Source organism: Furipterus horrens, unplaced genomic scaffold (genome assembly GCF_987537825.1).
Source record: "Furipterus horrens unplaced genomic scaffold, mFurHor1.1.pri manual_scaffold_2, whole genome shotgun sequence".
Classification (NCBI taxonomy): Eukaryota; Metazoa; Chordata; class Mammalia; order Chiroptera; family Furipteridae; genus Furipterus; species Furipterus horrens.
In genome coordinates this window covers 7,949,215-7,961,397 of record NW_028327172.1, presented here as the reverse complement: position 1 = coordinate 7,961,397, position 12,183 = coordinate 7,949,215, and the positions used below count along the sequence as shown (strand labels likewise).

The 12,183-nt window shown below is 59.7% G+C and overlaps 1 protein-coding gene across 2 annotated transcripts in view; it reads right to left on the bottom strand.

The window, feature by feature from the left end:
• Positions 1-12,183, bottom strand: part of SYT7 (synaptotagmin 7) — a 64,691-nt gene that overhangs the window by 7,671 nt on the left and 44,837 nt on the right. Inside the window, exons 7-8 of one of the 2 annotated variants that reach the window (XM_090260587.1) lie at positions 8,793-8,915; positions 3,884-4,019 (exon numbers count right to left, since the gene is read on the bottom strand). In XM_090260587.1, the coding sequence (XP_090116713.1) occupies positions 3,884-4,019; positions 8,793-8,915 (259 nt within the window). The remainder of the gene's footprint in view (positions 1-3,883; positions 4,020-8,792; positions 8,916-12,183) is intronic. The other variant, XM_090260595.1, reaches the window with a different exon arrangement.

The following is a 12,183-nucleotide window of genomic DNA, read 5'->3' as shown; positions in this document are numbered from 1 at the left end:
GGTGGGGGAGAGGCCGGCAGGATTGGCGTGGATTCTGCTTCCCTACAGGCCCCACTGCAGCCCAGCACAGTCAGGAGGCCTCTCTGTGCCCAACAAGGCCATGCCAGCTGCTGAGAGCCGCACTGTCCCTCTGTCACCACGTGGGGCTGGTGGGGCCTGTCCCACACTCGCAGCTAGGTGAGGATGTTCAGACAGAGGGCAAGTGTCAGACAGGGCCGCACAGGGAGGGAGGGCAGAGCCGGGACAGCCTCTGTCTCCTGAACCGCAGGGCAGTGCACAGCTCACTCACCAGCCTCCCCGGACACACCGGGTCTGCTGTCCTCTCTGCTCCAACACAGGCCACCCTCGTCTCCTCTGGTCATCACTGAGCTGGATTGCCCGGGGTCCCAGGTCCCTCCTCCAGCTTCCCAGCCTCCCACAGCCCTGCAGGGCATTTTTGTGTGTTTTGTGAAATATACCAGCACAAAAACCTGGGCTACCAAACAGTGAGGGGGATTGTTCATATCTCCAAAGAATGGACCATGATATTTCTTTGGAAAGTGACTCTGGAGTTCTGAGGAAGATGTGAGTCACAAAACGAGAGAGGCGAGTTTTCAGAAGTGACCCCTACTTGTATAAGGCAGGAACACTAAGAACACAGATTCCCAGGCCTGAGGTTCTGGGAGCCTGATGTGATGGGGTCGGTGGACCTGGGGGGTGGGCAGCAGTGTTGTTTAAAAGAGGCCTCAGAAGACTGTACCGCACACTGTGCTGAGGACCACACCTGATTCCGCCCCCCTCCCTCAGGGCTGCCACTTGGGCTGACCCAGCCACTGACAGGTACATGGAAGGTAGCATGGGCGTCCCATTCCCAGGCTGATGCTGAAACAGGAAGCAACTGGGGGCGGGTCTCCCAAGCGAGTCTTCTCAGCTGTGGCTGCTCATTGGGAATATCTGGGTAGGTTTCAGAATACTGCCCACTCCCGGCCACCTGAGTCCCACCCCAGACCCTACCCCAAACCCAGAGGGTCCACGTGGCCCTTGTTCCTCCTAGAGAGGTGGCCCACGCTCCAAAATACTAAATGATACAGGTGATAAGAATGTGTATAGTGCGCATCTACCACGGCAGAAGACTCTTATATCACCTTCCTACTGAGCCCTGAGAATGGCGGGCGAAGCAGGTACCACCTCTCTAGCCAAGGGGACTGGCTCAGAGGGCTTGAGTCACACACCCAAGGCTGCACGACAATGTGAACCCTCTGACTTGAAAGCCTGCTTTTCCACCGAAGCAGGTCCACATCCCAGGGCAGGGTTGGGACTTCCCCCCAAGCCAGTGAGGACTCACCTGCCCCAGGTGAGAAGCATCTAAGTCACACAAGTAATAGGAACTGCCCCGTGCCTGGCCCTGCCCTGTGCCGAGTGCTTAACTCTCACGCTCCCAACGATATCCCGAGGAGGCAGGTACAGCTCTATTCCAGTTGGTTTGGGGCGCAGATAGATTCCTAACTTGCTTCAAGTCACCTGTGACTATATGGTCAGTGGAAGCTCAAACCCAGGTCAGTGCCAGCTACCAGGAGTGCCCTTCCAGCTGTCCTCACTGTTACACTCAGATCCTCACAGTGGAAGAAGGTCCCTCCAGTGGCCCCCGCCCCGATCCAGGCATCCCTACAAGCTCCACCCCGGTCCCCTGAGAGTGTGGCTTCCCTACCCAAATCCAGTTTCCCCCTGGTGCTCCCTCCCTCTCCAGCCCCGCCCTGAACCCAGTTTCTGCATCTGCAGAATGGGACTGTGAGACCCAGCTCTCGGGGATCCTGGAGGGTTAAATGGGTCCAGGTCCCTTCCACAGTGCTGCTCTGCATTCTGGCCCTGCCACTGCTGCCCTGGGGCCTGCAAAGACCTCTTGTCCTTTCCCCTTCCTCCAAAAGTTGGGGTGGAGTCCCTGGTGACCGGAGTCCAGGTGGCTCTAGCCCCATCTGAGTTCTCTCTGGTCACTTGGCCCTTGGCTCCCAAACAAGATGGGCTGGAGGCGGGGGGCAAGTGGGCTTCACCATGGAAGCAGGCAGTGGTTTTGTGCCCGTTCCCAGCCCTCCAGCCCTAATTAACCAGCTGGGGCAGCTCCAGAAGCTGTTTCCATGGCAACTGAGCTGGCCACCCCCACCACACCCCCAGGGAGGTGCTCCCTGAGCCCCTGCTCCAGTAGAAACATCCAAAAGCACCTGGGCAATGCTAGGGCTGGGTGACTCAGATTTGGATGGGGGTGTGGCCCAGCTTCCCTCCTGACCCTTCCTCTGGCCAGCCGTGGGTGCCCTGCTCCTTCCCCTGACCCCCAGCGTCTGACAGCCTGGGGCCGGGAGATCAGCTAGAGGTTTACTTCTGTCCTGCTCATCTTCACCACTGGTGCTAATGACATGCCTTTGGCCTAGGGCTGGGCAATTCGGGCCGCCTGCCTGCCTCTGAGGGGCCGCTGAGCCTGTGAGGGGCACTGAGGCCTGCACTTCCTCCTCTGCCTGAGCTGGCCGCCCCTTCTGGGGAGCTGCAAGGGGCAGGCAGCTGGCTGGGAAAGGGCTGTCCCTTCTGGGAGCCTGGGTACCGGGAACTATAGCCAATTAAGAGAATGTGCGGGAAGACAGGACGGACTATGGTGACAGCCTGTGCAGAGGAGACAGCCGAACCACCTACACGGTTGGGACAGATATATGGCCATGGAGAGCCCGGCATGCAAGGGCCTGCAGGGCGGGGCAAAGGGGAAAGGTGAGGAGGCCCTAGGGAGACCAGATGTGAAACAGGGGGAATCTGATGCTCTAATCTGCACCCAAGGGGAATATGGACCCTTAGGCCCACCTCGGGCCTGAGGACCGGGGATCTGCACTTTACCAAGATCCCTGGGCGGGGCTAGAAAGGGCAGGCGAGGGTGGATGGTTAGGCCAGCCAGAACCCTAAATGGCAAAGGGGTGGACCTAGGGGCTCCTGGGGCCTCAGGGAGGGTGGGGGCTGTGGTGCCAAGGCAGTGGGCAAGGGAACCCTAAGCTGAATGCTGTCAGCACCGGTGAGGGTCTGAGAGCCCACCAAGCCCCTTCCTCCTCTCTGTGGGAGGGAGGTGGGGAAGGGGCCTAGTCCAGGGAGGGGAACTGACATGTCCCATGTCATGTCCAGTAGGAACACAGCTGGCACTGGCTGCCCACCCTCACACCCGCCCCAAGCTTTCCTGGGGCTTCTGAGCTGCCAAAGGTTGGACTGACTGACTCCTGCCTGCAGATCTCAGGCCTTTGGAAAACAGGCAGGGCAAATGGTTGTGACTTGTTGGTGCTGCCACCAGGGGGCGCAGCGTGAAGCCCTGGTGAAAAATGCCCCAGAACCACAGGGCTGGGATCCTGGTGGGGTGTGGACAGGAAAACCCCAGAACAGTCGTCCCCTCACAGGGATCAGGACCAGGGCGGTGTCTGCTCTCCTGTCTGCGTTGGACCCCCGCTGGTGCCCCAGCAATGGGGGCTGGGGAAGGTCTCTGGGATGCTTATAGGAGACGGGCTCCACAGGGCGCTCTGCCTCAGACCTCCATCCAATGGGATGCCACTCAGAGAAAGGAGACAGCTTCTGTCCCAGGTCCCCTGTCCACTCGCCTTCCCTTCGAGGACCATAAAGGTATCTCCTGTGGGAAGGTTTTCTTAGGCCCCGGTTCAACGCAGAAAGAGACTGGTGGAGGATGGGTGTTCTTATTCTCACTTGACAAGTGAGGAAACTGAGGCATGAGAGCCTGCTTTGACGAAAGAGCTGGTCACCACGCTGGCTCCCTCACCTGACTGGACAACTCCGACGCTGTCCCCAGTTCCCGCACGCACTCCTCCCCATGCCCCCAGGTCCCCTGGCCCAGCTCCTGCGTGGCGCCCAGGCCTCTGGCCCTTCTCACCATAAGCATCTCACTGGTGAGGGAGTTGACGAGGTCCGAAACAGAGGAGCGTGGCTCAGTCCGACGGTCAGACTCATCGTGAGGTGTCTGGCTGGGCACCGGAGCGGTGTTCACCGCCTTCCCTCCTGCAGGCAACCTGGGGGCCGGGGGAGTCCGAGTGAGCGTAACTGGAGGAGGGCAGGGTGGGGCACCATGGGCCTGGGTGGCTGCGGGACCTTCTCTGAGACCCAAGCAGCTGCCACCTCCCGCAGGCCAGTAGGAACTGCGCTCTCGTCCACAGCGAGGCCTGGTTCCCATCCCCTCACCTATTCCAGTGTGATCTGCCTTGACTGCCCCCTGTAGATGCTGTTTTTTTGGGGGGTAGTCACCCTCCACCTGTTCCCCAGAAAAACCCCACCCTTCAGGCACAGCTTGCGTGGTGGTCCCTGAGCACGCCTCCCTCCCCAGAGGCCCCCTGCATCCCTGCTCACCCCAGCCTGGGAGGAGAGGCTCCAGGGTGGCGTGTCCAGGCTGCCTCTCCACATCATTACCTTCTGTAAACACCCCCAGAGTGCCTATCTCCCGGACGGGACGCCCCACCTGTGTTTGTTCAGGCTCAGCGAGAACACAGGTGCCCTTCAGGCACGAGACTGACCAGGTGCGGTCAGGACCGCTGTCCGCACAGCTCTGTCCAGTAGCACATTCTATGATGACAGGAGTGTCCTATTAACTGTGCTGTGCACGTGTGGCTGCTGAGCGTGTGAATGTGGCCCGAGCAACAGAGAACTGAATTTCTCATGGTTTGACTTAAAACTCATTTAAATAGCCACCCCTTGGGTAGGGTAAGTTGTTACCCCTGAGCGCTCCAGTCCCCACCCTTACCCACTCTTGAGGACTGCACATTTGAGAAGGCTCTCCCTCAGGGTCAGAGAAAGATGGGGTACCACCGAGAATCCCCAGATCTGACTGTTCCATGAGAGGCCCTCTCTGCCACCCAACTCCGTGCTGTTTCCAGGGAGCCAGACTCTCTGGCCCAGCAGCTGGGTGGTGAGCCCAGGCTCCATCTAGCTGGGGCTTGAGAAGGGGGACTAAAAGCCTGTCCAGGGACCAGCTTGGAATGTCCCACGAGGAGGAGAGGTGGGGCAGGCAGGAGACTGGCAGCACGGGGCTCGGAACGGGCTGCAGTAGGTCAGCTTTGAGAGAACCAGAGCCAGACGTGGAGACCACACAGGCTGGACACAAGCCATGGCCCTTGGTATGGACCAGCCACCAGCACACAACTGGCCATGACAGGCACAGACAGACATGCACGGGATATGCCAGGTCCTGGAAGGGAGACACCAGAACCCAACAGCAGGGTGCTCGTGCGCACACGCACACACACTCACGTGCACATAAGCCCAACTGACACCCAGGAAACAGGGAGAGGATGGCACAGGCGACAGGCAGGTCAACCAGAGCAGCGAGGTGACGTACATCCAGGGATGCACACACTTTGAGCCCAAAAGGAAACACACCTGGGGAGACCCAAGCATGCCAAGGTGTGCTGGTGAATTGGGACAAACTGAGACAGAAAAGCAGGGAGCAGTCTCAGGGACAGACACTCTGAGAAATCAGGTGCATGGCGCACCTGCTGTGAGAACTTGGCCTTGCCTGGACAACACGGAAACAGCCCCATCCAACCCGGGGGGGCGGGACACGAGGGTGCCCCTCCCAGAGGCGTGGCCAGCAGAGCACGCACGCACACGAACACACATGGGCGGACATACGGACACACACGTGGACACGTGCTCACGCAGGCAGGCACGGGGAGGAAGAGGAGACTGAAATAGCTGGAGAGGTAAAGTCAGGTTAAAAATAGAGGGGTAGAGGAGGAGAGCAGAGACTGACTGCTGAAGGTATGAGAAAGTCAGAGTTATTCTGGCCACACCACTGCATCAGCACAGCTGCAAAGCAGCCTGGGAAGAGATGGTCAGCGCCACCGAAGCTATTGGAGGTCACAGGACAGAGAGAGACAGAGAGACGAGTGCACAGAGAGGCAGAGGGAGAGGCGGAGGGGCCCGTCGCTGGCCCAGGGGCATCCCTGTGAGGAGCAGATGGGAGGAAGAATGGGGGAGAGAGAGGCCAAGAAAGGTTAGTCAGAGACAAGTGAAGAAGGCTGCAGGTGCACAAGGGGACAGGAGGAGCGAGGCGGCCGAGAGGAGGCAGAGGAGGCGGGGGACACACACCGCAACAGGAGAAACATGGCGACTTTGGGGCAAGGAGAGCGATGCGGGTGGTCAGGTCCTGGCCTGGCCCCTGGCCCACTCGGGTAGGGGTGGGGCCATGGTGGAAACCATTTGGATCCCAAGAAGCAGTGGTGAAAGGGATGGCTGAGAGCGTGAGGCGGGATGGGTGCAGGGCAGATGGGTGAAGGTGTAATGCAGGGCGCAGGAGCCAGGGACAGCCTTGGCCTCCCTCCCTTCCTCCCTCCTGGGCCCAAGAGCATTCTGAAGTCCTTGGGGCCCATTGTGCTGAGGCCCAGGGGTTGGGGGATCCTGCATGGAATCCTGCGAGAAGGGACAGTGACCAACCCTTCCATTTTCAACTTCCTTGCTAGATGCACCCCCATTTCTCTTGGGACCTGGGGGGGCTGCTCCTCCTCCCAGGGTCCTCCTGTCTCCCTGGAGCCTCATGCTAACAGACCCTGGGCGCAGAAAGTCCTCCCCAACACCAGCCAAGGGCCTCCCACCCCTTACCCAGGAGACTAGATGGAAAGGGGGGGACTGGGTCTGGAGGCAGACACTGAATAGGAAGGGACAGTTGAACCTAAGCCTAACACTCCAAGGTCTAAGGAGCCAGGAGCCCACAGAGCTGAAGCCCTGAGGCGCCTGGTGCCCAGTGGGTGGTGCCAGCACCAAGCTCGGGATGGGGAAAGTGCTGGATTCTGGACTCCCTTGAAAACACCCCAGAGGCCATGAGAAATGAGTGCCCAGGATGGATGGGTGTGAGCAGGTGAGAATGGCATGGATCCTTCGGAAAGTCAAGCTGGGTCCCAGGGAGGGCCCTGGCCCCCACCTGCACACCCACCTTTCCCAGGAAGGCAGGGGATAGCTGATGCAATGATCAGAAGGGATGGTAGTCTTAAACTATGGAGTGAGGCCTAAGTGGCAAAGAGGTAAAAATAGGCTATGGATGAAAATGGAGGCAGTTAATTAACACATGGGTGACGTGAAATCTCGTTTCCAGCCTGCATCTGCTCCCTCACGCTTCACACCTTTCCAGGCAAGGGCTCGGGTGCTCGGCTTTTGGGGGGCTTCTGCCCCGCTCCTGGCCCTTTCCCCACGGCCCTCGGGCCTGCGTGTGGCCCCACTCTGTGGCCCCAGCCCAGGAAGCTGGGACTCCTGTAGCGCCAGGTGAGTTGCGGGGTGGCAGGCTCTGTTCCTCCTGTACCCCAGGGCTTGGGCTCAGGGTGTGACACCATCTGTCACTCAGTGAAAGAGCTGGTCCGGCCCTCCCCTCCCACCCCATAGGGAACTTCCGCCTTTGCCCACCACAGACATGCAACTGTGGACGTAGACGGGGAGGACAGGAGAGGGCTGGTCTCCAGAAGCCACCGGAGGGGCAGGCCAGTCAGCTGGCTAACTCAGCCTATCCTCCCCTAACCCACAGGCCCCTGGCAGCAGCTTGGGACAGCCCCTTCCTGTACCTAAGGGCCTCTTAATGAGCAAGCGTCAGGATCCCTGCCTGGCTGACAGGATCTGACAAGTGCCCCCGGCTGAGGGCCTGTTCCCTCGTTAGAAACTTAGCATGTCTCAGCTGCAAAGGGTTACCCTGTCCAATCCTTCATTGGACAGACAAGGGGACAAAGCCCAGGAGGGGCTGTGGCCTGGCTGAAGCAGAGCTAGGAGGCAGGAGTCCCCGCCACTGGGCCACATGTTCCCCTGCAACGCAGGCGTAGGTCTGACGAGCAGCAGACCTGACCACAGTGATGAGCCCTCCTCCCATGAATACAGGTGTGTGGCCAGCCCAGGCCAAGGCCAGGTGAGAGGAGGCTGCCAGACCAGGCGCGGGATCACCCCGCCTTTGTGATGCTGCCGGAGCCCTGGGACCTCTAGCTGCACCCCCGTCCCCTTTCCCATGAGAATGCTCCATGTCCTCCCTGAGACAGGGGCATCAGGAGATGCTTCCCTGAGACCCTGGGGGCCAAGGCTATGGCTGGTTAAATGCCCAGCCCTCTGCTGAGCCTGTGCTGTGGCCACGTGGACTATTACTGGTGCCCACAGGGCCCTGAGGGCCAGCAGCCGGGCTCCCAGTGACAGGTTGCTCTTGGCCCCTCACCCTGTTCCCTCTTCTTGGTACCTCAGCTTCAGGGTCTGCCTTTCTGGTTCTTTCTGGTCACCAGGCCTCTTCCCTGCCCCAGACCCTCCCCACCAGGGACTCTTCTTCCATCAGCAGAGTAGCTGGTCACACCTCTGCAGCGGGGAGTGTGACCATCACCCCAGTAGGACCTCCAGGCAAGAGGGAGGTTGAGGTGGCGGGGATGAGGGAGAACAGGCTGGCGCCCCTTCCCTGACATCCCCCCCGCCCACCAACCACCGGAGAAACTGGGATTTCTGGGTCAGGGCAGAGATGAAAGATGAGGGGCAGCAGGAGGGAGCCAAGCAGGAGGATGGGGCAGACAGGCTGGCTTGCTCCGGGCGAGGGCAAGCATCCCCGGGGAGCAGGCTTGATCCAGAATGGTCCCAGGACAGCCGCAGTGGCCTCAGACCCAAGGGACACCACCAGGGTGGCCGTGTGTGAGGGCGCCGGCTGGGGAGGGGGCAGTCCTGCCGCTCCAGCATCCATTGAAGGCACCGCCGCCTCTTCCAGCAGCCGAGCCCGGTGAGGCGGGCAGCCTCTCTGCGCGTCCTTCTCTGCCACCGCCGCGGGCCCTCGCCTGAGCTCGTACCTCTTGTCCCCCTGAGCGTTCTGGTTCTGCTGGGTTCCTGGGTTTTGCAGGTCAGGGATATTGGCAAAGTCATCCTGTTCCGAAAGCCCTAAGACCAAGGATAGCACCACCATCCGGCCTTCCCTGCCCGGGGTGGGCAGCCCACCAGCCGAGTGAAAGGAGGCCCCACGGGCGGGGCGGGGAGGGGAAGGAGAGAGACAGACAGAGACAGAGACAAAAAGAGAGAAGAAAAAAGCGTAAGAAACTGGTCCTGCAAGGAGAGAAACCAAACTTCAGCACTGTCAACAGCTGTAGAGCAGAGGAGGGTAGAGGCGGGGGGCGGGGAGGGAGGCACGCAATGGAGGGGAGGTGTCCATGGTCTGAGACCCGGCTCGCCAGGGGGCCAGAGCAGGTTCTCAGAAGAAAAAAAAGGAGAAGGGGCCGGGCAGAGTCCTGCTGAGGTGGCATGTGACCGGGACTTCGTGAGGGGACCTGGGGGAAGGCTGAGGGGAGGGGAGCCCAGGCCCGGAGACGTGGCAGACTTCCGATGGCCACGTCATCTCCAGCTGAACCAAGGCCGGAGGGAAGGGCTCGGTCGCCATCCTGGCTCGGGACTGTGCAGGCAGGTTTGGCTCCCAGCTGGGAGGTTCTTAGTCATCGCACCCACGCTTATGGAAGCCCCTCGTAAAGACATCTGTTGGTCATGGTCAGCTAGGCGTGCTTGATGCCAGGAGGGGTCTTAGGAGCTTCCTCCCCTGGGTCCCTGGACACACAGCCCATCAGAGGGAAATGGAGGTCCCTTCTGGCCTCTGGTGTATTGGCCATCACAGGCCTTCTGTGTCCCATTCCTGGAGATCCAGGGAATAACTGCCAAGGCCATCCCTTGGAGAAGCAGTCCAGAAGTCACCAAAAAGCAAAGATGGAGTTTGAGAAAGTGCCAGGACTTGGCGAGTCTGGAGCCGTCCGGGCAGGACTTGAGGGGGTCTGTGTCTGCAGTGAGCACAGTCTGGAGAAGGCTGGACAGTCCAGGCAGAGCGGCGCGGGCAGACAAGGAGAAGACAAGACCCTTTTGGGGTTGATGTGTGGGCAGCAGCCTGGGGCCAGAGGTCAAGGTGCAACATCTTTAGCACGGAGCACTCTCAGAGGACTTCTGGGCAAGTGCAGGCTCGCCTGCATTTTCCAGGGATGAAAAGTGGCGGCTGCCCCTCCACCATCTGAGCTCACAGGGTGCTCTGTGGAGCGCATCCAGCATTGGGTGTCTCATCCGACCAAGGGAGAGGGATTCTCAGATGGGGTAGGCATGAAAGCATCTCAAGAGGGTCCCAGGGAAAGATGCTAAGCTGGCGGGATCCTGGGTCGGGAAGTCCTTCAGTTCCACCTCCATCCAGGAGGGCAAAGGCAATCACAAGCAGCTGGCTATGGCTTTGTCCCCAAGAAGCTGCCAACTAGGGAGCCCTAGCAGGTGAGAAATGACCTCTGCAGGGAGGGCAGGGCATAGAGGCCTTGGAAAAGGGGAGCTGGTGGGGGGGGGGCTGGGGAGGGAGGAAGTTAAGTGGTCACACTGCCTCCTCTGCCTTTGTGTCTCTGTCCTAGGCTTGGTGACTCCAGGCTGACACTTGCACTGGCATCTAACTTTGGGGATGACCCCTCATTTCCTTTGCTCTTGGCCCACCAGCACTGTTCTAGCATTGGTAAAATTCCATTTGGCTGCTTGGGAGCTGGTTGAGCTGGGCGACAGCGAACCCAGTAAAAACAGCATGTTTTTCCCTGGTTAATGCCTTTTTCAGGCACTGCTTTTGCTCTTCGTAAAAACAGAATGGCTCCTCTGCATAAATTCCCAGTTTGCCATTCTCTCTCAATAGCAAGCCAGGCTACAAGGGTGAGAATGGGGGGCAAGACTGGAAGAGTTGGGGGGAAGCTGGTGGTATTGGGCTGTCACTCCCATTAAGCAAGAGAAATGCCTCCCTCCCTGAGAGAGGGAGTGGGATTCTGGGGAGCTGGCCCTGGCTAGCCTCCTCACCCTGATCCTCTACCTGGGCCTCAGAAAGGCCTCAGAATCTGAACTGTAAGGCAGGGCTCAGGGGTCGGCAAACTACAGCTGGCGGCCTATGTTTGCACAGCCCCCAAGCCAAGAAAGGTGTGCACATTTTTAAATGGGATCAAGACTCCATGTGTTGCGCAAAGCCTAAAATATTCACACCTGCTCTTCCCACCACTGGCTGACCCCCACTGTGAGGGACTGCAGGTGGGGCTGCACAAGCGTGCAGGGCCGGGCTGGCTCTCAGTGCTGTCCTCTTCCAAGCCAGTGCCACGGCGCCTGTCTGAAAACAAACCGCAACCTGGAAACCAGGAGGCTCTGCCGGGCATCTCGTCTCATGCCCGAGGGTCCCTGGGTGACATCTTTAGCACGGAGCACTCTCAGAGAACTGCCGGGCAACTGCAGGCTCACCTGCATTTTCCAGGGATGAAAAGTGGCGGCTACCCCTCCACCATCTGAGCTCACAGGCACTTCCTGGGTGCTCTGTGGAGCACATCCAGCGTTGGGTCTCTCATCCGACCAAGGGAGAGGGATTCTCTGTCTCAGATGGGATAGGCATGAAAGCATCTCAAGAGGGTCCCAGGGGAAGATGCTAAGCTGGCGGAATGTTCCAGAGAGAGGTGGGATCCTGGGTCAGGAAGTCCCAGGTGGGGTGCCGAAGAGCCCCAATGGATGTGCGGCCTGGAGTTGCCAAGCAGAGTCACAGGCGGCCTGTCCCGCCAGGCTGGGGCCACCAGTCACTTGCATGAGTGTGGGAAGATGCCACGGTGGAGCCTCTTCTGGTGGATGCCTCTGCCGGGGGCAGCACTCCCGGCTGCCCTGGAAATTTGGGCTGGGATCCAGCCAGAGAGGCAGAAAGCCCTGAGGGACCTGCTTGCCTTCAGAATCCCCACATCTTGCCAATGAGCGGAGGCCTTGAGCTTGGCCTTCTCCTTCCTCCTCCCCTTGTCGTCTCCCAGGCTTGGGGTGCTGGTCTCCTGCTCGGGAAAAGCGCTCCCAGTAAAGACCTGGGCGAGGGGAATGATCCCCAGAGCCTGGAAGGAAGGTCGCGTTAGACCCAAGAAGGCGGTGATTGCAGGGACGGAGGACCAGACCTGCCTGGGCTCTGAGAGGGAGCACAGGTGCCCAGAGGGATGCCAGGGACAGGGTGCTCCAGGTGGGGGTGGGGGCCCTAGGTAGGGCAGAGGAGCATGTGGCTGGCAGAGTGGCTAAGGTCAGATACCGATGGTATATTGTTACTTCTCAGATCCGGACACTCGAAAAAAGACTCTGATATAGAAACAACATTCTCTAAAGCTTTGGGAGAAACATCTGAGATTTGTCCTCAGGGGGTGGGTCATTTCAGGGGCCAGGATAGGAGCGGAGGACAGGTGG